General features: G+C 35.6%; 1 protein-coding gene and 1 pseudogene across 2 annotated transcripts in view; one reads left to right on the top strand and one right to left on the bottom strand.

Moving 5' to 3' along the window:
* Positions 1–14,643, top strand: part of CEP85L (centrosomal protein 85 like) — a 160,463-nt gene extending 145,820 nt beyond the window's left edge. For both annotated transcript variants that reach the window (XM_027848564.1, XM_027848565.1), the window contains 4 exons: positions 188–238; positions 10,024–10,131; positions 10,430–10,658; positions 14,094–14,643. In XM_027848564.1, coding sequence (XP_027704365.1) covers positions 188–238; positions 10,024–10,131; positions 10,430–10,658; positions 14,094–14,257 — 552 coding nt within the window. In that variant the 3' untranslated portion in view covers positions 14,258–14,643. The remainder of the gene's footprint in view (positions 1–187; positions 239–10,023; positions 10,132–10,429; positions 10,659–14,093) is intronic.
* Positions 14,644–20,667: 6,024 nt separating this feature from the next.
* On the bottom strand, positions 20,668–21,336 carry LOC114033088 (annotated as a pseudogene).
* Positions 21,337–23,324: the final 1,988 nt, after the last annotated feature.

Below are 23,324 nucleotides of genomic sequence, written 5' to 3'. Positions count from 1 at the left end.
TGATATGTGTAAGTGAGCTATTTGACCTTTCTAGGCAAATACACTACCCTATTGCAAAATACTTTTGCAATGGGAATAATCCCACTAAAGTTTTCATAAATGAGAATGAGGTCTAGAAGTGTTGTGTTGGTCAAACTACTAGAAGAAATGAACTGGTTGTAGACTGATTTGTGTTTTATTTATGTAGGTAATAGACAGCCAGCAAAATAAGATTGACAGAATGTTGTTAGAAATTCAGGTAAGGAATATTTTATGCTTATTTCAATATAGTTCAATACAAAATATGGTGATCCCTTCCACATCACACTTTTCCCCATTGTTGTTTTGATATATCATGGGTCGGCATAAGAAATTAAATGGAAATTTTAGAGTTTTGCGGAAGCTACAGATGACACAAAAAAAGTTCAGAAAAAGTGCATAAAATATACATATAATATTGTATAATATCAACATTTTATCTTTATATCATAATTCAGACTTCTTCTGTAGTACAAAGGGAGTGCCAAAAAATTTTACATTGGTTTTCCAGATTGTGAGGGTGCCATGACCCTAATATCCTGCAATGTGAAAGGGAAACTTATTTTCAAAATCAAATGCACATTACTTCAGTGCAGTTTATCTGTATGTGTATGCAAGGGTCTCATTTCCTAATATGCTGAGGTAAAGTTTTGAATTCATTAATTCTATGTATATCTATATGAAGAAATACTATTTGGAAAAAAATAGTTTTTATGTTCTCAGAATTTAAAAAAAATGAAGAAATACACTTTTTCTTTAAAGTATTTTTTGGTTGGATGGCACTCCTTTTATTTCTTTAAAGTATTTTTAGGTTGGGTGAAAGTAATAAAAATGTAATTAAAAGATTATACCTGTGTTGTCAATGCTTTGACCAGTAAGGCATTTGCATTTTAAGATTTCCTCTTTCCTTTGACACTGCTACCATTCTGGTGTAGACCCTTATCACCTCAAGCCTTCTTCTTGTTCTTCTTGCCACAAATCTCTCCTCACTCCAATTCATTCTTCCCTCAGATGTCATCATGATCTTCCTAAAACACAGGTGTAACCATATCACCTTCCTGTTCACTAAGTGTCAGTGGCTTCCTGTCATCTGCAGGATCAAATAAAAAGATCCTCTGTCATTCAGAGCCCTTCATAACCTAGCTCTGTACCCCACCCCTCCTTTACACTCTTTTTACACTCTTATCTCCTTAACTCCCTGGACTTGAGATCCAATGGTACTGGTCTCACTGTTCCTTGAACAAGACCCTCTATCTCCTGACTCTGGGCACTTTCATTGGCTGTCCTCTGCTTGGAAAGCTCTTCTGCTTTTCAGCCTCCTGGTTTCTCTTGATTCCTTTAAGTCTCAGCTAAAATCTTTATATAGGAAACCTTTCCTGAACTTTCTTAATTCTAATGCCTTCCCTCTGCTGATTTCTAATTTATCCTGTGTAGTTTATTTGTACATACTTGTTTTCACGTTGTTTCCCCCATTAAACTGTGAGTTCTTTGAGGGGCCCCCAGGTTCCCCCCCCCAAAACCGTTCTTAAGCACTGTTCCAGTGCTAAGTACAGTGCACAGCACATAGTAGGCACTTAATACATGTTTATCAACTGATTGACTGGCTGACACTATCCATCATTCAACATGTGCCACATGTTCCAGGTACTGTGCTAAATGATGGGGGTACAAGTTACAAAATATGAAATAATCCTACTTGGAAAAAGCTTACATTCTAATGGGAAGACAACAATTATATGGAAAATATACAGCATAGACATAAAGTTAATAAGTGTAAATATATACAATTAGTTAAATACAAGGCAGTTTGAGAAAGGACACTAGAAGTTGAGGAAATCAGGAAAGGTTTCATGCAGAAGATGGTATGTGAATAGTATTTTAAATGAAAAGTGGATCCCAGAAGTTGCAATATTTGCTTTCTAATTGATCTCCCTGCCTCAGATCTGTCAGCACTCCAGTCCATAATAACTGCCGAAGTGATTTTCTTCAAGAGTAAGCCTGATGTGTGGCACCCCCCCCCCCCCCCCCCCAAAACCCAAAAAACAAAAACAAAACAAAACAAAATCTCCTGTGTCTCTCAGTTACCTTTAGGATCAAATACAAAACTTACCACACAGCCACCTCCAAAATCCTTTCTGGACATTTAATTTTCTTTTTAACTTTGTCTCTTCCATTCTTTCCAGTCCTCTTGTACTTTACTCTCCTGACATTATACTGTCAGACCATACCAGCTTATTTGTGGTTCTTCACACATATAGCTCTGTCTCTCAATTCAGTGCCTTTTTTTTTTCTTTTTTTTGTCTCTGGCTGGTCCCGGTGACTGAAATGCTCTGCTTTTCTACCTTCTACTCTTAGAATCCCTGAGCTGCTTCTAAAACTCACCTCAACAGTTACCTCAATGTAGCTCATTTAAACAGTGCTATATTTTTAGAAATCTCTCATTTTATTTTCCTATTAAGATTTTGGTTAGTATTGTTTTTTCTCATCTGTCTTAAGTGTCTGTTCCATGTAGAGAAATGTTTGTAAGCAACATACACATATGTATGTAAAGATGCTAAAGTATGCTAGCTAATATTTTCTCTACGGTTTTCCTTGCGTCAGTGTAACCCAAGCCATTTTTCAATAGAACTTTCCCTTACAAAGAAGATGGTGGCTGCAGTCAGGATACTTTTGAAGCTTTCATTACTTCCCATAGTTTTTCAGAAGCATGCTTAAACTTCCATAAACCTGTTTTTAGTGAGTTATTAACTTAATTTGTTATAATCACTGTAATCTTTTGGCAGAGAGGACATAGGATCATAGAGTTTCATTAGTTATGAATTTCTGTAATTGTGAGATAAAAATGCTTTATTATTGAGAGATCTTAACTTATGCATTTTAATAGCCTATCTGTATTTAGTTTCCGTAAGAGATGATTATAAAATCAGATACTAGGAGGGATTTTTATGTTATAGACAATATTCATTCAGTATTATAGGCCGCAATTTTAGAAGTACTTTAAGCTAGTGAAAAGGATTAGAAATCATGTGAATGAAATGGGGATGTTTAGCTTAGAGAAGAGAAGACTGAGTAGGAAAGGATGTTATGTTCACCCTCTTCAATATTTGAAGTTGTCTCATGGTAAAGGGAGATTAGGCTTGTTTATAGTTTTAGGTTATATATGTAGGTTATATATTTTAGGTTTTATATATATATATACACACACACACACATATTAACCTATATATAGTTTTATATATATATACATATATATATATATAAAAACTAATATATAGTTATAGTTTTAGGAGAGATAGATTTTAGCTTATCTGAGGAAGACCTTTCAAATAAAATGAAAACTATCTATAAATGAACTGAGCTGCTTCATGAGATACTCAGATATCTGCCGGTGGAGAAGGGTCAACCACTTGTCAGTAACACTGCAGAAACGATTTATGCTACAGTTAGTTGTTCTATACTTTGAAGATCACTTTCAACTCCTTAAAGTTATTCTGTGATTCTGTCCTTCATAGTAGGATCTGAATTAATTATTCAAGACTAATGGAAATCTGTACTATTTTAAAGACTTTAGAGAAGGAGCTTCCACAGACCTGTTTTGTAATTCTGCTGTAATGTTTCATGTCTAAATTTAATAATGCATTTTGAATTTTTGTCCTTTAGTTGTTTCACTGGAAATTGAAGGCTGTGGATTGCCATACTGTTTAATGCCATATGAGAGTAAAATTATAAAATATCTCCAGACTAAATACTCCTAGGGACAGGTAGGTGGTGCAGTGGATAGAGCTCCAAGCTTGAAGTCAAGAAGATCTGAGTTCATATTCGGCCTGAGACACTTATTAGCTATGTGAGCCTGAGCAAGTTACTTAACCCTGCTTGCTTCAGTTCCTCATCTATAAAATGGAGGCATGCCATAGAAGTAAATGGCAAGCCACTGCGGTATCTTTACCAAGAAAACCCTACGGACAAGAAGTCCATGGGGTCATATAGAGTCAGATACAAATGAACAGGTGAACAAAATAATCCTACCTCCTCTAACTTTTTTCACGTAGGTTTTGTTGTTCAACCTTTTAAAAATCTTTGTATGGTACTCTTTTGGACCCATTTAAGTTCTACAATGCTAAATCTTAATTAAGAAGCTAAAACCAGTCAGAATCATAGACTTTGTTATAAGAGTTTTGTTCTTTGTTTTTCCTTCTAAATTGGTTGGGGAGGGAATGGGAAAGAGAGAAAATAAATACTTTTTAATTAAAAAAAAAATTTTTGTTCATATCCTGTTCCCTTCTTACCTTCCCAGTATTCTTACTTTCACTTCTTTCTGAGCACTCACGGATCCAGGTACACTGGCCTAATTGCTGTCCTTTTCTCATGACATTCCATGTTCTGACTCCTAGACTCTTGACTTTGTACTGGCTCTCCCAGCATGTTTTCATCTTGCCTCTCTGCCTTTGTGTTTCTATGGCTTCCTTCAGTACGGAGCTCAAAGCCCATCTTTTGCAGGAGGCCTTTTTCACTTTTCCTCACTGCTATGGCCTTCTCTCTAAGATTACCTTCACTGTATTCCATACGTATTTTGTATATTTATCCCATTTTTACCTTTTCTGTCTTTTTACATGTTACTCTTCTCCACGCATCATTTTGGCGGGCTATAGCCTATTTGATTTTAATCATGGAATGAGGGGAATGTTAAAAAAATTCAATGCATAAAACCTCAAAATTGGAAAGCTAAAATACAAATGTAATAGCTTTAAAGAAGGTATGTTAAAATGTAATTATTTTACTGGATTGATTACATATAATTATCAGTAAATATTTTATATAGCAGAGTACTATATGAAAAGTTAATATGATGTAGTGTAATATGATGATATGATATAACAATACAACATGTAACATGATGTCTTTTATCATATCTCTATAGCTATAATTATTGTTATGTATGTATATATTATTAATAAACCAAACACATTATATATGTACATATTAAAATTTCCCTTTATAGTTTTATAGTCTTTCATCAAAATGAGATGTCATAACACTGTTCTCCAGATAATTTTGTTCTTGTATTTTTGAAATTGCTTTCTGTTCCTTGAGCTTTTCAGTCTTTTCCAACATTTAATTTGATTACAATTTTCATATCAAAACTTATGTTTGAGTAATTAGTGGAACTAGGTATTTTCTTTTTACTAAATAAATACTTGGAATGTGTAAAAAACTTAATTTTCATCAAGCTCATCTTAGAGGAATAAGATTTTTTCCTAAGCATACTTTTATGCAAATATCTGTCATTTTAAAAGGAAATTTATATTGTATTGCTTCAAGGAACTATTATGATGATAAAGAGTTTCTTTTTTTATACTAGTTAGAATATATACTTAAAATCTGACTTAGCATGAACCCAATTAAAAGAAGGAAAAAGAAGGCTGAAATAACAGTAAATAGACTAAAATTCCAAAGATTTAATATTTTATTAGGCAATTTACCATTTTTATTTAATCTACAAATTTTGTTTCATGTGTGAGATTAGTGGCATATAGGTGGCATTGTGGGTAAAGTACTGGACTGGGTGTCAGGAAGATGAGAGTTCCAATCCTGACTCATGCTTAATATTTGTGTGACCCTGGGCAAGTCACTTAACCTCTGTTTACCTGTTTCATCATCTATAAAATCAGAATAATTGCACCCACCTCTGAGAGATTTTAGTTACTGTGAGGATCAAAATGAGATCAAATAGGTAAGGCACTTTGGAAACCTTAAAGCACTGAATACATGTTAGCTATTAATATTTATTATTATTGTTTTTATTATTGTTGTTATTATTATTTAAAGTGTTTTGAATGCAATGGAAAGGCATTTGTTAAGTACTTAGTTTTCGCCAAGTGCTGTACTAAGTGTTGGGATTGCAGATAGAAAAACTAAGACTGTCCCTACCCTAAAGGAGCTCAAATTCTAATTCTGTGAGATAATATGTGAGGGGGCATTCAGTTTCATTGCAAATAGAAAAAACCAAGTGGCACTTAAGGTTTGACAGGCAAAGCAAGAAGGCAGATGGCAGGCCATAAGAACCTTGGGGAACTATGACATAGGCAGATGGTCTACAACCATTGTCTGTTGTGAAGGGGAAGTGGCCTTCAGAGAGGCTATCCCTGCCAGAGGTAAGGATGTGAAAAGGGTTCCTGGGCAGGAGTCAGCATCTGGCTAACATTTTGAAGATAAATATTCATATATTTTATACTCTATATATTCATATATTTTGAAAATCTTTCACATATTCTCAGTGAAATGAGTTACATGTTCAGTTATACTTTTATTCCTCAGTTTTGCTGATATAGAGGGTGTCCCAAAGTTGCAGTGCAGTTGTTAGCTTTTGTAGCTAATAACCTGGATAGCTGGATAGAATGGTGCAGGGAGAGGAGCAATATGTAAAAAAAGACTTGGAAAGGTCAAAATTGGATGTTTATACTTCTCACACACTCACACACACACATATATATACTCTCAAATAGAAGAATAAGCTTACACAGAATGTTATTCACGTTAAATCTAGTGTGTCATTCACTTTTAATATAGAGCTGTTTAATGTAGGGAAAGCAGGTGTCAAACTACCTAACTTCTTACTTCAAAGCCTTCATTTTTCAACTGTTTAGAAAATGATGGTCCAAATAAATACCTGCATCTAATAACTTAGTAAACTTGTTTCTGTAAAATGGAAAATACAAGGTCAGTAGAGATTTGAGATATTTAGAATAGCATTTGGTAAACAGTGTTTAAGTTTTCGTTTCAGAAATGCCTGACAAATGTTAATTATTTGTGAATAGACTGATAATTTAAATTTCTGTATTTTACAGATTTATACATAAATTATTTGAATGGATCATTTTATTCATGAACAAATAATAATAGCAGTTAACATTTATATAATGTCTTAGGATTTCAAAAGTACTTTACATGTATTATCTCATTTGATACTCAGTGACCCTGAGAGATAGACACTGTTATTATCCCCATTTTACAGGTAAGGACACTGAGACGTGAGAGATTTTAGGTGACCTCCAGGGTCAAACAACTTCCAAGTATCATAGGCAGGGTTTAAATTTATGACTTATTGGCTACAGGTCTAGCACTAACTGCTGTACCTTATTTAGGTAAATTTCATCAATAATAATGCCTTTTATTTCACTTATTTATTTATTTATTTATTTTTTATTTTTAGGCAATTGGGGTTAAGTGACTTGCCTAGAGTCACACAGCTAGTAAGTGTCAAGTGTTTGGTCTGAGGCTGGATTTGAACTTAGGTCTTCCTGAGTTCAGGGCCGGTGCTCTATCCACTGTGCCAGCTAGCTGCCCCAATAATAACATTTTTAAAACATTCATTATAATACTTTCTAAATGGAGACCTGAATAAGTTAGTTTGCAGCAGACATGAAATCTTGAAAAAAAAAAATTTTTTTTTTTTGAAATTAATCAGTGATCAGTAGCAAATAAAACTTTGAGAAAAATAAAATCTTCATTTGTCTATCCTCCCAGCATAACTAAGAAATAATTAAATACTTAGTATACTGCATTCATATTAAGTCAGAAGCAAGACACATTCACATATATGCCTTCTGAAGTAAAATTAAACACATTGTTCTTACATTAGGTGTGAAGAGTGCATAAGAAATTGGAAGCATTCTTCATTAATTCAGGAATACCCTGTTTTATTTTGTTTTGTTTTTTTTAAATGGTAAGTAGTAGCATGGTGCTTTGTTTTTAACAATCGTATTTTAGAGAGCCTTGGTTTCATATTTAAATTACATTACATTTGAGTTTGGTAAAGCTTATACATTTGGTAGAGTTTTAAAAAAAGAAATTATATGCAGTTTTCACACAGTTCAGAATGGAGAAGCATTGATGCTTTGAGTGAAGCATAATATCTATCAGAAGAAAAAAGCTTTCTTAGCTAGACATCATATAGCAGTTGGTTCTTCAGGGAGAGGTATCTCATGCACATGATTTTTTCCATTATTAAATTGCTTTTTGCAAAGTGTCCTTGAATCTTGCTTGCCTAACATGCTGGTTTTGATGTATCATCCAAATCCAATTGTCCTACTTACAACTACCAGCAATAATACCACCTTTTGTTTGATAACCCCTTTTGTTTGATCAAGAGAAGATTGAATGTGTATCACATAATGAATGGATAGTCATACATGCCAACATATTAACTACAGATATACTCTCTTGCTATTTATTGAATAAGTTCAGCACCATGTTGAATTGAAAACTATGCACAGTTATAAGTATTGCATACTTATTTCAAACCAGTAAAAATTTATGGTTTTAAAGTGTTATGAAGGGCAAATTACAAGCTTACTAAACCTGTTCCTTATAAGAGGATTAGGGAAAATGTTATTTAAGTTTCATACAACTATAAAAATCTAGTATTCTCATACAGGCAACATCTTTATGCAGTTAGGAGTAATCAGAAGCTAGCATTTTGAACACTGGATTTTTTCCAAATAATATGCCAGGCATGTAACATAGAGTTGAGTAATTATCAGCTGGTGAAATTATGCCATGTGTTACTGACCATGTAGATGACTACAGTTATAAATGAATTCAGTATCTATATAAACATCCATGAAAGGAGAACTCTCAGTGTTTTAAGATTCACTTTTAGTAGGATGTTTTGCAAATGTATGTGTTCCTGGATAGACAGTATTCCTATTGACCCAAATTACTAAGACTTTGTTGGATTACATTTCCTATGTGTCACAATTTGTAAGCCTTTTAGAATGTTTTTATTTTCTTTACAATTTATGGAATGTAAACAGTTACAACCTGGAGACTAAATTTAAAAACAAACTTTCTAAATCAAGGATTCTTAACCTGGAATCAATAAACTTGCTAAAAAAATTTTTTTTTGTTAACTATGTTTCATTGTAATCATTACCCTTTGTAATCCTTCGTATTTTATTTTATGCATCTAAAAAATATTTGTGAAGGGGTCTGTAGATTTCACCAGACTACCCGCAAGGTCCATGACTACAAAAAAGTTATGAACTGCTCTAAATACATCACTCACTCAAATGAATGAGTAAGGGCATTGACGTTCCAAAAGCCTTTATTTAATCAGTATTAATATCTATTCTGTCTGTGTTTATGTTTAATCCAGAGATGGAGTCATGGATGGGGAGAGAGGAATTCCCTTCATAATAGATTAATTGGTATTCAAGTAATCATTTTTCTGAAGTATTTTTAAAGAAACTGAATATAGTTCTAAAAATAGCTCAAAGGAATTATGCTTGTACATGTATTGATTTTAATAGTCAATGAATTAAGTCAATGAGAGGCCCTACAGCATTCATTAATTACTGCAGATTTTGTGACAAGTTTTTCTTAGGTTTATAGTTGAAAATTAAACTAATTAGCAGGAATGACCCAAATGCTATTAAAATGTCCTTCCTGCTGCTGTAAAGAAGATTTTAAAAATAACATTACTTCATGTTTCTGTGTCCTATGCCTGTATAAGTATAGTCTAATTTTTAAAAACAAAAGAATATAGGACTTCAAAGATCTAAAATAGGCCTTTGATTTGTGAATTTAGCAGCAAAATCAGCTGCTGAAAATAGTGCTTATAGAGGAAGGAAGATTTGGTGCATTGTTGATAATGGAAAAATAAAGATTAAAATAATTTTACCTTGTTAGCTATAAGAAAATTTAACACAAATTTTAGTTGCTAAGATACTTTTGCTATTGAAAAGGACCTCTTGGGAATAAAATATTTAAATAACAGTTTAAGGTTTCATACTTGTTTTTTTTCTTTCTTTCTTTTTATAAGAAAAAGCTTTGTATATTACCTCTCTGGTGAGTGGTCTTGTTCTGGTTATGTGGAATAATGACCTAAAGATTACAAGAAGGGTGGAGGACCATAAGAAAGAACAAATTAATTTAAAAATCCTCATTGCTTAGTTTTGCTATTTAGCTTTCAGTATTGACATGTCTTCCTTTCTGATTCTTTTCTAGTCTATGCAAGAGAAATTTTGTCAAGAGAAATTGGCAACTCAGAAAATGGAGAAAGAGCTAGAAGAAAAAGAAAAGACTATAATGAAGTTAACAGAAACATTACTTGAAGTGAGTACAGGAAACTCAGATTACATTTGAAACATGAGTTACCTATTTTCATTTAAGGAAGTGTTACCTTATGTAAAAATAAATGAAAATGATCCTTTCTTAATTTTTGGTGAAGACAGTCCATCTGCAGCCCAATATTATTGTGCCGATTACTATTAAATTCACCACTAAATTGACATGTAGTTGTTTTAGAATACTCATCCCATATGTTTTATTAATTAAAATTGTTATTATTGTATTTTTAATTGTTTATCTCTTTTCATTGAACTCCTTACTCTGTTCTTTTACCCCAATGCAGAACCAAAGACTAAGTGAAGAATATTCTCCTTTCTTAGAAGAACAGCAAGAGAAACAATCCAAGCATCAGGCTGACTTATCTCTACAGCCACTATTGAATTTTAGCATGGTTGATCAGTTGTTCAAGGAAATGTCCCATTGTTTGTTTGACTTGAAAGCATTGTGCAGTATTCTTAATCAGAGAGCTCAGGGCAAGGAGCCTAATCTTTCATTATTGCTCGGAATCAGATGTAAGTAACATCTTATTCTTGCATTTTTCTTCTTAAACAGAAAATCTGTCCACTACAACAGAATTGCTTATATTTGGTCTCTGTTTCCTCTTATATAGGTTTATATAACACAAAAATGACTCCTTTTTTTCCTTTTATCCTCAAATTAAGATGAAACCAGACATGACCTATGATTTATAGGAAAGACACTAAGGCACAGAGGAATTAATTTGCTGAGGTTATATAGACAGTGACAGAACCTATTCTTCATAGGATGGTATAGTAGAACTATAGAAGGAATTAGGCTTCAGTTCTAAGTTCATATTGGCCACTTAACCTCACACATACCTTGTAATCTCTCTTGATCTCAGTTTCCTCATATTTTAAAGTGAAGGGGATTTCCCTAAGTGATGTCTAAGGTCACTTCTGCTATTAAGATTTTCTGATTCTTTAATCTCCTCACCTTTAGCTTTAGATTCTTTTCCCTTTTCACTCTTTGCTAGAATTAGGAAATCTTCTTTCTTGCCTCAGAGTAATTAGGATTATCTGGAAAGCTAAAGGTACACAAAGGGTAAGTGACCAGAATGGGAATCAAATGTTCTTACTTTTCTGATGTGACCAGTGACTTTGTTTAAGGTACTTTAAAACATTATATTTTATTAATTTCTAAGAGGATGCTGAGAATAGTTGTCATTAATTTCCTGTCTTACTTTTATGGATTGATCACCTAACCATAAATAAATAAAAGAAGTCACATTGAGTGAATTGGCTTCTTGCCTCTGTTGCCTACAGATCTTTGGTGATAATATTTCCCTTCTCAGTGAATATGCATTAATTATTTGCAGATTGATAGGTGAGTGTGAGGCCAGTAAACCTGTCTCTCTTGTTAGAGGATCAGCATAGTTACATTTGGATAAGCTTATTGCTATGCTGAGTGCAGAGGGATGAAGCTTTTGATCATAGTAATTTTCAAAGACTGTCCACTAAGCTGTGAGGGGAGGACTTTTATCAGGGAAACTATAGAGGCTTGAAGGTCATCAAAGACGAGGAAACAAAGGTATTCTTTCACTGGAAGGATGATGTTTGTCTCTTTGTGGACTTCTAGACCCAAAGATCATTTGAATATTTCCTTAGTGTCCTAAACACAACTTTTCTTGTGTAAAGAGAGAGAGAAGCTGTAAGTGGACCAACCAGCTACTTTCTTACATAGGAGTGTTATGCCACAGGCTACTGAGTAAAAAGTTCAAATGCCCTCTGGGCCTCCTGACTGTTTCCCATCAGTTCCCTCCCTGATCCTCCTACCTTCTCACCTCCCCACCCAACCCCCCCCAAAAAAAAATCTTTGTTGTTGATGGTGGTCAATGGTTTATATTAAAGGTCTTTAGTCCTATAGGATTTGAAATAGAATGGATATGAAGCAGGTAGGATAGACACGACCTAGTACTGACCATGATGTAATAGGGGTATGATATATACAAGAAAGTCAAATGAAAAAGACTGCAACTTAATTTGAGATTGGCTGGATTAATATAGTGCAATTGACATGAGGGAGCAATTCTTATTTTTCTGTACATACACAGAGGAATACTGGAGTAAATGAGCCCCAAATTATCTACCCAAGTGATGAAGGGCTGTATCCCTGTGTTAAAAATCAAGTAATTATCCCTTTCAGAATGAGTCTGGTGTCCTGTTCTTGTTGAGTAGTGAAAGCCTGCAGTTGAACTGTGACTAAAATAACCCATTTTTAGAGCAGTTTAAGGTTTACAAAGGAGTTTCATGACACCACTGTGAGATGAATAGTTGAAATTGTTGTTTAAATCTCCATCTTACTGCTAAGGAAACTGACTTTAATAGGTAGTTATTTTATCTGTCTCTGCCTCATGTTTAGGATTCAAACTCATCTTTCTGACTACTAGCACCATTGTTCTTTTTACTCTCCTGTACTACCTTGTAATTCTTACTTTAAATATGATGGAAATAACGTAGCTAATTTGGAAGTTAACATTTTGATGTCACTAAACCCAACATACCATAAAGCATTTTAAGAGGTAAGATGCCTACATGCCAGATTTGTCCACTCTGCACGTACATCTTTTATCTATCTTGCACCAAATAAAAGATTCAGGTGCTTGAGTTTAGAGAGAGGACACAGAAGGATGTTTTTTTCTGAATTTTAATACCTTGTACAGTAGTTCAGAGCACTTGTGAAGTAGCACAGATTTTCAGAGTTAGAAGATACCTTAGAGGACATTTAGTCCTACCTCTACCTGAGCAAATCTTCTCTATCCTATCTTGACAAGTGAGCAGTCATCCTTTGCTTAAAAACCTACAGTAAGTGGGAACCTGTGTCCTGAAGTAGCCCATCCTACTTTTAGACAGCTGTAGTCCTTAGCAAGTGTTTATTTTCATTTAGTGTCAATCTTACTTTCTATAACCTCCACCAAGCAGAAATCTAATCCCTAATACGTCTACTCAAGTCATCTCTAAGATGAGCACCCTCAGTTCTTTTAATTTTCTCTCACCAGCTCACTTGCTGCTCCCCAGTGTCCTTTCTAAGGTGTAGTGTAGAGTACTGGACATGACAGTCTAGATATGCTCTGACCAGAGCAGCGTACACTTTGACTGTTGCTTCTTTGTTCTGGATACTATGCATCTCAATGCAGCCAAAGATCAGAGGAACTATTTTGGCTGCCAGATGACATTGTTGAGTCATTGATTGAGCTGTCTATCTATAAAAACACCCACGTCATTTCAGACCAGCTGCAGTCTAGCTATGCCTCTCCTGTTTTGTAATGGAACAGTTGTTTTGTTTTGTTTTCCAGCCCAAGAATAAAATTTGATCCTTTTTGAATGTCATTCTATTTGATTCAGCGTATCATTCTATCCTGTCAAAGATTTTTGGATCCTAGATATATAGCATCTTGACTAGTGACTTTATATTTCATCTCCAAATTTTACAAACATTCAGTCTCTACCTTCATCCAAGTCATTAATGAAAATATTAAATGGTAGAGGGTCAGGTAGAAATCCCTGGAGCAGTCTGACAGAGACCTTTTCAAGTTCACCTTGTCAGTAGTGACAAGTTTTGGGATCTAGTCTTCAGTCAGTTCTGAATTTCATGTATCTGCACTATCATATATTCTCACAAAGACAGAATAATTTTGTCAGATACTTTACTAAAAACACTTAACAAATATGTGAATATGAGTTTAACAACTATGTGAATACCCTGGAAAGATATTTAAAATGGAAATAAAATTTTAGGGGTCTATAAGTGCTAATTAATGGTTATGATGTTTTAATTTCTTTACAGATTGAAAATTGATGCATAATTTTTACCTGAGTTTTGACTTTTTAACACATAGCATTATATTTGTGGAGGTAATAAAATTGAAAATTCCAAAATAGCATTGAAAATGTGGGAAAGTTCTACTTTTCTTCATTTTATTTTCACAGCTATGAGCTCTTCAACTGAAGAGACTGAGAATGACCACAGCCCGGAATCATTGACTAAAAAACTGTCAGACTTATGTCAGTTACGGAAGGAGATTGATGAATTAAGGACTATGATATCAGACCGCTATGCTCAGGACATGGGAGACAACTGCATTACCCAGTGATAAAGTATTGGTCCCACAGCAATAATGACTCATTGCTCAATGCTGCTGTGTTAACTATTCTTCATCTTTCTGTTCAGGAACCATATTGGAAGATTGCATTTCTATTTGACCTGCATAAAGGTTTTTCTGTGTGTTGTTTTATTTTTGGGTAAGGAAGGCTGGGACTGGGAGATAGTTTTCAATGGAACTTATTTAACTAAGCAAAAAAAAAAAACCCAAAACCCTACACATTTCAAATCACCATTTGAACAGTACGATAAAGTCTACACAAAAAATATCTCTATTCTCAAACTACTGATTGTAGGACCAAGCTGTGAAGAGTGCTATTCAGATAAAGAGGTAGGGTTGGTGTTTTGTTTTTTTGTTTTTTTGTTTTTTTTTTTTTTACTCCCATGGCATTTTAATGTTTATAAAGGTTTCTAGAGTTAAAGCAAAGGTTACCAGGAAGGTACTGATTGTATCTCCATTTATTGTTCCTTCCAATAGAAGTTTGTATTGCACATTTAGGATGTTCAAGGACTAACTGAAGCAAGGTTTACAACATCTGCCCATTTACTAGGGGCATGGAAGATGCTTTTGTTATTGGAACAATCATGCTGTTGAAAGATGCAGTTTTAGGGATTAGATTGTAGTAGTATGTAGACAAGTGAACTACTTTTTAGTATGCTTTCAAGCTACCTGTTACAGTTGGGAAAGTTTAATATGATGAAGCATATTACCATTATAAGTGAGTGTTTTAGCATTTGAATTCTTTTCCAGCAAAGAAGATATTTAGCATTAGTTTGTGCTAGTATCTTTACATGGTAGTTCCTGTTGGTTTTTTCTTGAGGGGGTAGGGTAAGTTATTCATCTGAAAAGAATATTGTGAACATAAAGTTTTGTTTGTAGTTTAGACATCCATAAACACTGTAGATGGTCACCAAAAAGGGAAATTAAGAATACTAGTTTTGGTTCTAATTCTTAACATATAAAAATTTTTGTCTGCCAGAGTTTCAAATTGAAGGCTATTAGTTAGCTGCAGTCTTCAGTGTCATATTTGGATATTCACCAACACAAAGAAGATACAAACCATACTTAGCTGGTTTCTTTTCTTTATTGTACCAAGTTGCACCCATTGAGACAGTTCCTCATTTAACCCTTGACCATGGCCTGACCATGCTAGTTCTCTAACTTATATGTGAGTCTAAGGTAACATAAGTAATTTTTTAATAAGCATGATTGAATTATATGCATCCAAATTAATTCAACATTATGCACTTAACCCCAAAATGCAGCCATTGCCTAACATGCTTTTGAAAATATTCTTTTGGCATTGCCTTCAGAATCTATGGCACACACTTCTTTGAATAACCTCATTGTGGAAAATCTTGATTATTGGAGGGGGAGTTTAATTTTAGGAAATGACCGAAAATTATTTAGAGCAAAATGTGGTTGCTGAAAGGGTAATATTGAATTTGTTTTGTAAAAACAATGTAAGTGAAGTAAAATATTTTTGTAGCTCTCAAACTAACTTGAAGGGAAAGACCTACAAAAGAGTAGGTCCACAAATGTTTTGAGCAATGGAAGCATCATTGGAAGAGTGATATAGCCACTTGAGGTGACTGCTTTCGGACAGCATTCATTTTCATGTATTCAATCTTATGATATTTTGTTTTTTTTAAACTGTTGGTCACATTATTTTTAGAGGCAGGCCTCATATATAAAATATTCTACAGCATTAGTTCAAGTAACGGTTTTGATATATTCAACTTGGATTCTGCCCAGTGCCTGTGTAAAATACTCCCTTGCTAGTAACTGAGGTGATTTAAGGAGGTACTAACTCAGTCACTAAGGGATCATTAATTCAGTGCAGTAATGATATCTTCGTCTGCATCTTAATATAGTATGGAGTGATATAGGCACGAGACAGAACAAATGATGTGTTTGATTTGTATTTTTTAAGGGAAACAAAAACACCACCTCTAGTATAAGGCACTAAAATAGTAAATTTGTATCTAAATACATGATGCAAAGATGAAACTGTAGAATGAGTGGGTATTATATTTTAAAATAGTTAAATTATCTCTCTATTCTATAGAACTGAAATTCTGAAATATCAGCATTGGTGAAAATGCCTTGACAGTAAAGCAGATAAAATAAGTACAGTCCCTTGGGATAGATCACTCCCAGTTCTTGGAACCAGAAAGTCACTGGACTTGGGGTAGACAATCATCAAATTAGGTCACCTATCTCCTATGCTGTTTAATAATAAGTTGTTGGTTGTTTTTGTTTTTGTTTTTGTTTTTTTATCCTAGTGGGCAGCCTTTTTCTAGGTCTGTTTATTCATTTGGCTTAGTTGTCATGAAACCTTTTCAGGGTAGTATTATTTTAGTAAGTTAATGTTCTAAAGTGTATAATTAATTTGCACTAAAGTAACTTTATGATGAGCATTTTTAAAAAGTAAATTTAATGAAAAACTGGCAAACTAGTACTGTTGCCTTCAGTTTGTAGAACTGAAATCATCTTAGACTATTTCTTAAAGAACACCTCTGGTGCTGTGCACTCCTTCCCCCCATGGGGCACTGCCCCCCTCCCCCCCCCCCCCAGTATCGTGCTACTTTCTCCACACTTTTAAAAAAATAATGGTTTTGGTTTTGTTTTCCTGGGAGACTCAAGAAAGAGAGTGAATTGGGCCAGCCAGAAATGCTGCAGTAACCTGTTGAAATAATAACATTACTTTGGAATTGTAAATGTTCGGAAGTTGTTGCAATTGTATATGAAAAGAAAATATTCAGAATTTAAATCTAACCCACTTTGAAGGTTCTTTTTAGTTTGAAAAACCCTTTTAATGCACTATTGTGACTGTAAATGTGCTTACTTCTTAGGCACTGGCCTTTTAATACTCAGACTGTATTAACCTTTGAATGTTGGTCATTTGATTTTTGAAATGTGAATTTAGTCTGCTTCCTTCACTTTAAAACAGGGAGATAAATGGCAGGCATCTCAGTCAAAGGCCTAAATTAATCTGTGCAGATCAAAGTACCTGACCTCACAGGCACAATAGTTATCACTCATTTGATGTCAGCAAATACTCTTTGGTATTATTGAGCTCTTGGCAAATCTATATTCATTTACAGTGGCCTCTCAGATTGGAAGAAGAATAAGCTTTGATGGTGTAAGATATACTGGATTGTTTACCTGATTGAAAACACTTTGTGGACCCATTTCTCATATGTAACAAGGTTGTTTAATATTAACAGTGGCATAATTTTAGTCATGGACAGTTTGTTAAATTGCTTTAGTCGTGATAATTTTCCAGTAACTATTAAGAGACAGTCTCAAGGGCTGGAAAAAAGTTGATGATAATGGATACTATACAGTTCTGTCTTAGTGGGCTTAATTATTAACCTATATATGGCTTTATGATTAATTTGTAGGAATTGATGAGCATATTTTTTTACAGAAATTACTGTATTTAAAAATGTACTTTAAAATATCAGTAGTTGTTCTTTGAGCAAAGAACAGCTGAGGCCCTGAACCGTACGTATTTATGTAGTGTAGCTGTTGCTTCGGCACGCATCTAGCTTGTGTCATTGGCATCTGTTGTATTGGTTTGTATCATTGTATATTTGTAATTAAAGTAATAAGCAGTTCTTAGAATGATCCCCACACTCAGGCTAAACAATTTGAAACTGCCAGTAGATGCAGCCACAAAAGCCAAAGTTAATTCTCTTTCCATTTTTGACAGTTTGTTTCTATTCTCCATAAGCAAGAGAAAAGGTTTCCCACTTAGTATATAAAGAGACAGCTATACCTGTCCTAATCCCCAATGATCTTGCTGTGGAATTTTGCTCACCTTTAATCTTGTTTTTCCATAAAGGCATTTGCCTTAGAGGGGAAAAATAAATTTTGGGATCCACTTACCTTTTTAATTAAAATATTAATATTGAATATGGTTAGATTTCCAAATCGATAACTCATTAGCAATATTAATTCTGCATTTGTATACAGTCAGCACCCTTGTGCCTTTTTGCCTGCAGTACACATGTTCATTTCCATTTTACATAAGCTTTAAGAATGTCGATAATTATTGCACCTTGTTTCTTCTCTAATTAGACTTTCTTAAGCTTTTTTTTTTTTTTTCCAACAAGGAGAAATATTTAATAAATGTAGGAGTAGGTCCTAGGCATTTGTCTTTGGAGCTGAGCTCTTGACCCCTATGAGCAGGAATCTCCATCAGAATGTATTCATTTGTATCTATCAGTTACAGTATTGCATAGGTGTGAGAGGTAGGGTGCTAGGCAGTTACATTTATAAAAGCACAGCAGTGTGTATCATTAGATCAGTCTCTATGACTGGTAGTTTTAGTAAATTGGGTTCAGTTTTTGAACCATTCAGAATACCTCATGTGTAAATACAGTTGTCATGACTTAATTGAAATGCAGTCGTTGTAAAAAAAGGAAGTGAAGCCACTGGATGGCTTATGCCTTCAGTCCTATCATTCTTGCCTCTTTGTGTAAAGGGGTTGTTTTTGTTTTTTTGTGTGTGTTTTGGGGGGGGGTTTGTATTTTAAAAAATAGGGTTTACAGCTAGAATTTTGAATGCCAAAGTTCTATTTATTAAATAAAAAGAAAGTTTTCAATGTTAATGGCTAGTATTTTTCCACTGGAGTATTGTTTGTTGATGTTTGGATTTGTATTTACAGAGAAATAAATTTTTTACAAAAATATTTGCCTCCTTTGAGTAACTGATATGAGAATTTAGTTGGTGATTTAGGAGTTTTCTTTGAAATGTTCAAATTTAAATTACTAATTTAAATACTGACAAGAAACTTTCTTTGGTTCCCATTTTAGTATTTTTTTCTGTGGAATCAAAACACCAAAAAACCTGTACCTAGTAAAAGCTATTATTTTATTATGTCTCCAGACCTGGAGTAAGGAATATAGGCTTATATATGACCTTGAACACTTGAACACTATGTGTCGTTGATCAAATCACTTGAATCACATCAAGCTTCAGTTAGTAAAACTGTTCACCTCACAAAACTGTGAGCAGTGTGCTATGTAAACCTGAAAACACCATATAAATGTGGGATTGGTCATGATTGTTATTATTCCTTAACTCATCCTATGGATGTGACAGTTCTTTAAGGTTGTACCATGGGAGTATAAACTCTGGCAGGACCTAAGAATCTGGGCTCGGTGATGGCTGTTTGTTATCTGAGGTTGGCTAGAGGGTGATTAATTTTTCAACAACAATAACTTAGAGCTTTATTATAGTCTTGTCATTGTTTTAAGTGATAAATTAAAACAATAAAGAGCCCTGAGATCTTTTGATCACAGGTAAAAAACAAACACAAATTTAGCCTTGAGTCATGTCGGTTTAGATCTATATTGCCTAAGTTCTTAAAATGCCTAAACTCAAAATTTTTTTCTCCAGTTTTATAGTCCCACTAGGATTGAAAGCCTGAGCCTGGTGAGGAAGACCTGTCTATATTTTCTTTCCTTTAGTGTCAAGGAGAGAATCATATTCATTTTCAAATAGGGCCTTGATAAAGAATTAAGACTGCTCCTAAAGGATTCTTAACTCAACAGCTGGGGCATCGGAGCATGCTAGGTAAGGAGGGTTACATGTAAAAGGTATTGCAGAAGGCACCCTAAATCTTTATTCTAGCACATATAGGTTATAACTTTCCACTCATCTGAGACGCTAATAGAATTAGGAGATGTCTCATTCTTAGGCCAGATCTCTTAGCCAGATCTTTAACTCTGAGTAAACATATGATGAGGCAACTCAAATTCAATTAACTGCAACCTCTGAGCACTGTGTAAACCCTGTATCACAGATTCCTCAAGGGATATGATAAAAATGACTTGCCAGAATGGAAAGGCAAAATCCTCTTTCTTTTTTTTGAGGTGGGGATAGATCACCCCAAAACTTTTAGTGTGTTTTCTGTACAGAAGAGGAGAAAGAGGGGAAAGGGACTTCCACACCAGGGGTTTGAAAAGACAGTAATTGTGTCCTAAGTAAGGACTTGAAGATGAGCACATCTTCAACAGTTTGAGAGGGATGGGGAGGGAGCTTTTGCTGTCAGCAAAAAAAAAAGGGGGGGGGGTCTTCAATTCAAGAGATCATCTCAGGAGGGAAGAAGGGCCTGAGGATAACAGGTTGCTCCTAGAAAGCTTGGCCAGGAGGCCTGATTTCTACTCTGATTGGCCCAGGTACCATAACCCTTGATTTTTGTCACAACCCCTTCCAAATACCCCCCAGAAACGTAGAGCAGGCTCCTGTCTACATGCACCTTTGCCCATTCAAGTCCCCAAGGAGAGAAAGAATTTGGTTGCCCCATTGCTGAGGCCTACAGAGCCCCTCATAAGGCTACGAGAGTTAGTCTCCCAACCAGTCTTCTCCCATGGCCTGGCTCTTTGAAACTAGAGGGCCAGCATGTCCTCAGTGAACTTCCGCATGGTGGTGGTGACCGAGGTACCCAAGGCATCTGTGATCTGGAAGGAGATCTTGTAGAGGTAGGACTGCACATCCTGAAGCCCTGTGTCGAACACGTTGTCCACCTCGGACTGTGTGGGCATCTTGGGCAGGTACTCGTGCTGGTTCATCACCTCTACGATGTTGATGACCTCACAGAGCTTCTCTTCCACCTTCTGTCAGCAGATCTGCCTCTCCTGCTCCGTGTCCATGGCCACCACGTGGACCTTGATGGTCCACACCTCCCATGGGATACACTCATCAGAAAATGGCCACCGGGACTTCTTCTTCTGGTAGAATTCCAAGGACATCTGCCCTGGTCCATCCCCGCCTGAGTTCCGAAGGGCATCCTTGAACTCCCCGACGACCTTGTGCAGGGCCCAGTCCAGCTCCTCGGAGGAGACGCGCATATAGGTGAAGTCAATGAAGTCACAGTCGATGTCCTGGGTGCCCACAGTGCTGATGGAGTAAGTGCCCTCCTTCTTGTAGTGGAACTTGCCAGTGCTTCAGTGCAGAAGCACGGTGTGCAACACAACCAGCAGGGCCTCCTTCACCTGCCGCCCCTCCAAGGACACCTCTAGGACCTTGGCCCGGCAATTCATCCCCCGGCTGCTGGCTGTTCCCACCAACCTGGCAGGGGGCTGGCTGGCTCGCTTCGGACGAGACCATCCACTGCCCTGGGGGGAGGAGCCTGACGACCCAAAATCCTCTTTCTTCAGGGTAATATTGGGAAGGGGTTTGCTTTTTGTATTATAAATTTCTGGTTTATTTTTATTTTCAGTTCCAAATTCTCTCCCTCCACCCCCTCACCCCCATACCCATTGAAAAGGAAGATGTGACATCCATTATACATTCATAATCATGCAAAATATATTTCTACATTAGCGACAGTATTATAAAAGCAAAAATGAAGAAAGAAATATGCTTCAATCTGTACTTGAGTTCATCAGTTCTCTCTCTGGAAATGAATAGCATATTTCATCATGAGACTTGGAATTGCTACGGGTCATTGTATTGATCAGAGTAGCTAAGTCTTTCACAGTTGACTATCATTAAAATATCGTAGTTGTATACTGCTCTAGTTCTCATTTTGCATTAGTTCATATAAGCCTTTGCAAGTTTTTCTGAAACCATCCCCTTTGTCATTTTTTACAGTAGCATAATTAGTATTCCATCACAATCATATACACAATTGTAACCATTTCTCAATTGATGGGCATCCCCTCAGTTTCCAATTCTTTGCCACCACAAAAAGAGCTGCTATAAATATTTTTGTACATATGCGTCCTTTTCCTTTGATCTCTTTGGGCTATAGACCCAGCTGGGTCAAAGGGTATGCACAGTTTTACAGCTTTTTAGACAGTTCCAAATTGTTCTCCAGAGTCATTGAATTAGTTCACAGCTCCACCACCAACCAATGTAATAGTGTACCTATTTTCCCAAATCCTTTCTAGCATTTGTTATTTGCCTTTTCTATCATGTTAGCCAATCTGATTAAGTGTGGAGAGTTTGCTCTTTAAAATGAAAAGGACTGTGATCATGATAAGTATTTTACATAGGGGGGGTCACTGAATTTCTGAGTTGAACTGCAGCCTGGAGAGGCTAGATGAATTGACCAAAGTTACTCAGCTGGTTAATGGTAAAGCCAGAATTAAGGACACTTTTCTCCTGACTTCTAATCCATACATCTTTCCACTGTACTTTCCTGACCCTAGTTTTCCTAAAAAGACCTGATATAAAAGAGAAAATTATTTACAACCCTGGGGGTTGCAATCAAATTATTTTTGGAACACAGGATAATAGATTTAGAGCTGGAGGATACTTTAGAGGCCATTGAGCAAACCCTCTCATTTTAGCAGATGAGGAAACAGGCTAGGAGTTGTGAATTGCTTAGATTTACAAGTAATAAGTTTTCTGAGGCAGGATTTGAACTTCAGTCTTCCTGGTTTGACCTTCTGACCTCTTCCCCCAAAACAAGCATATCATGAAGAGGAGCTCCAGGCAGAAAGGGGTTGTCGTCAATATTTCAGTTGTACCGCATGGGTGGATAAACAGATCTTGACAAAGTAGATACAGAAATAATGTGCAGTACAAATGTTTGCATTGTTGCATTGAAGGATTATACACACTGTAGTTAACAATCACACATTCAGAAAACTTGTGTGAAAACTAGGTTTATTACAAGAAGAATGAACATGCATGTGGAAATCAAAGCCAGAGCAAAGAGTTCACAATCCTTATAGAACTTTACATTTTTATAATAGCAGGACAAAGGAAGGAGGGGATACCAGAAAGGGGCATGACACAGCAGGGGAAATGGTGCATCAAAGGTGGGGAAAAAAGACAAGACCACTCCCCACCACGAGGAGCGAGGTGATAGCAAAAGCCTGTTCTTTTCCCTTGGGAACTGCTAGACTATGAAGATAGGAGGGTCCATTTATCTGCAAAGTACCCCAGCTGCACAAGCATTATCCCAGCTTGGTACAGACTGACTCGGACCTGTCTTGCCTCCCAAGAACACAAATTATGTCAGCTCAGGGAGAGCTTTATCCATGACACATTTAGGGCCTCCTACATGTTCTTGGTCTCAGTGTTTGTGGAAAAT

Source organism: Vombatus ursinus, unplaced genomic scaffold (genome assembly GCF_900497805.2).
Source record: "Vombatus ursinus unplaced genomic scaffold, bare-nosed wombat genome assembly UNPS02006779.1, whole genome shotgun sequence".
NCBI lineage: Eukaryota > Metazoa > Chordata > Mammalia > Diprotodontia > Vombatidae > Vombatus > Vombatus ursinus.
This window is presented reverse-complemented; position numbering and strand designations above follow the sequence as displayed.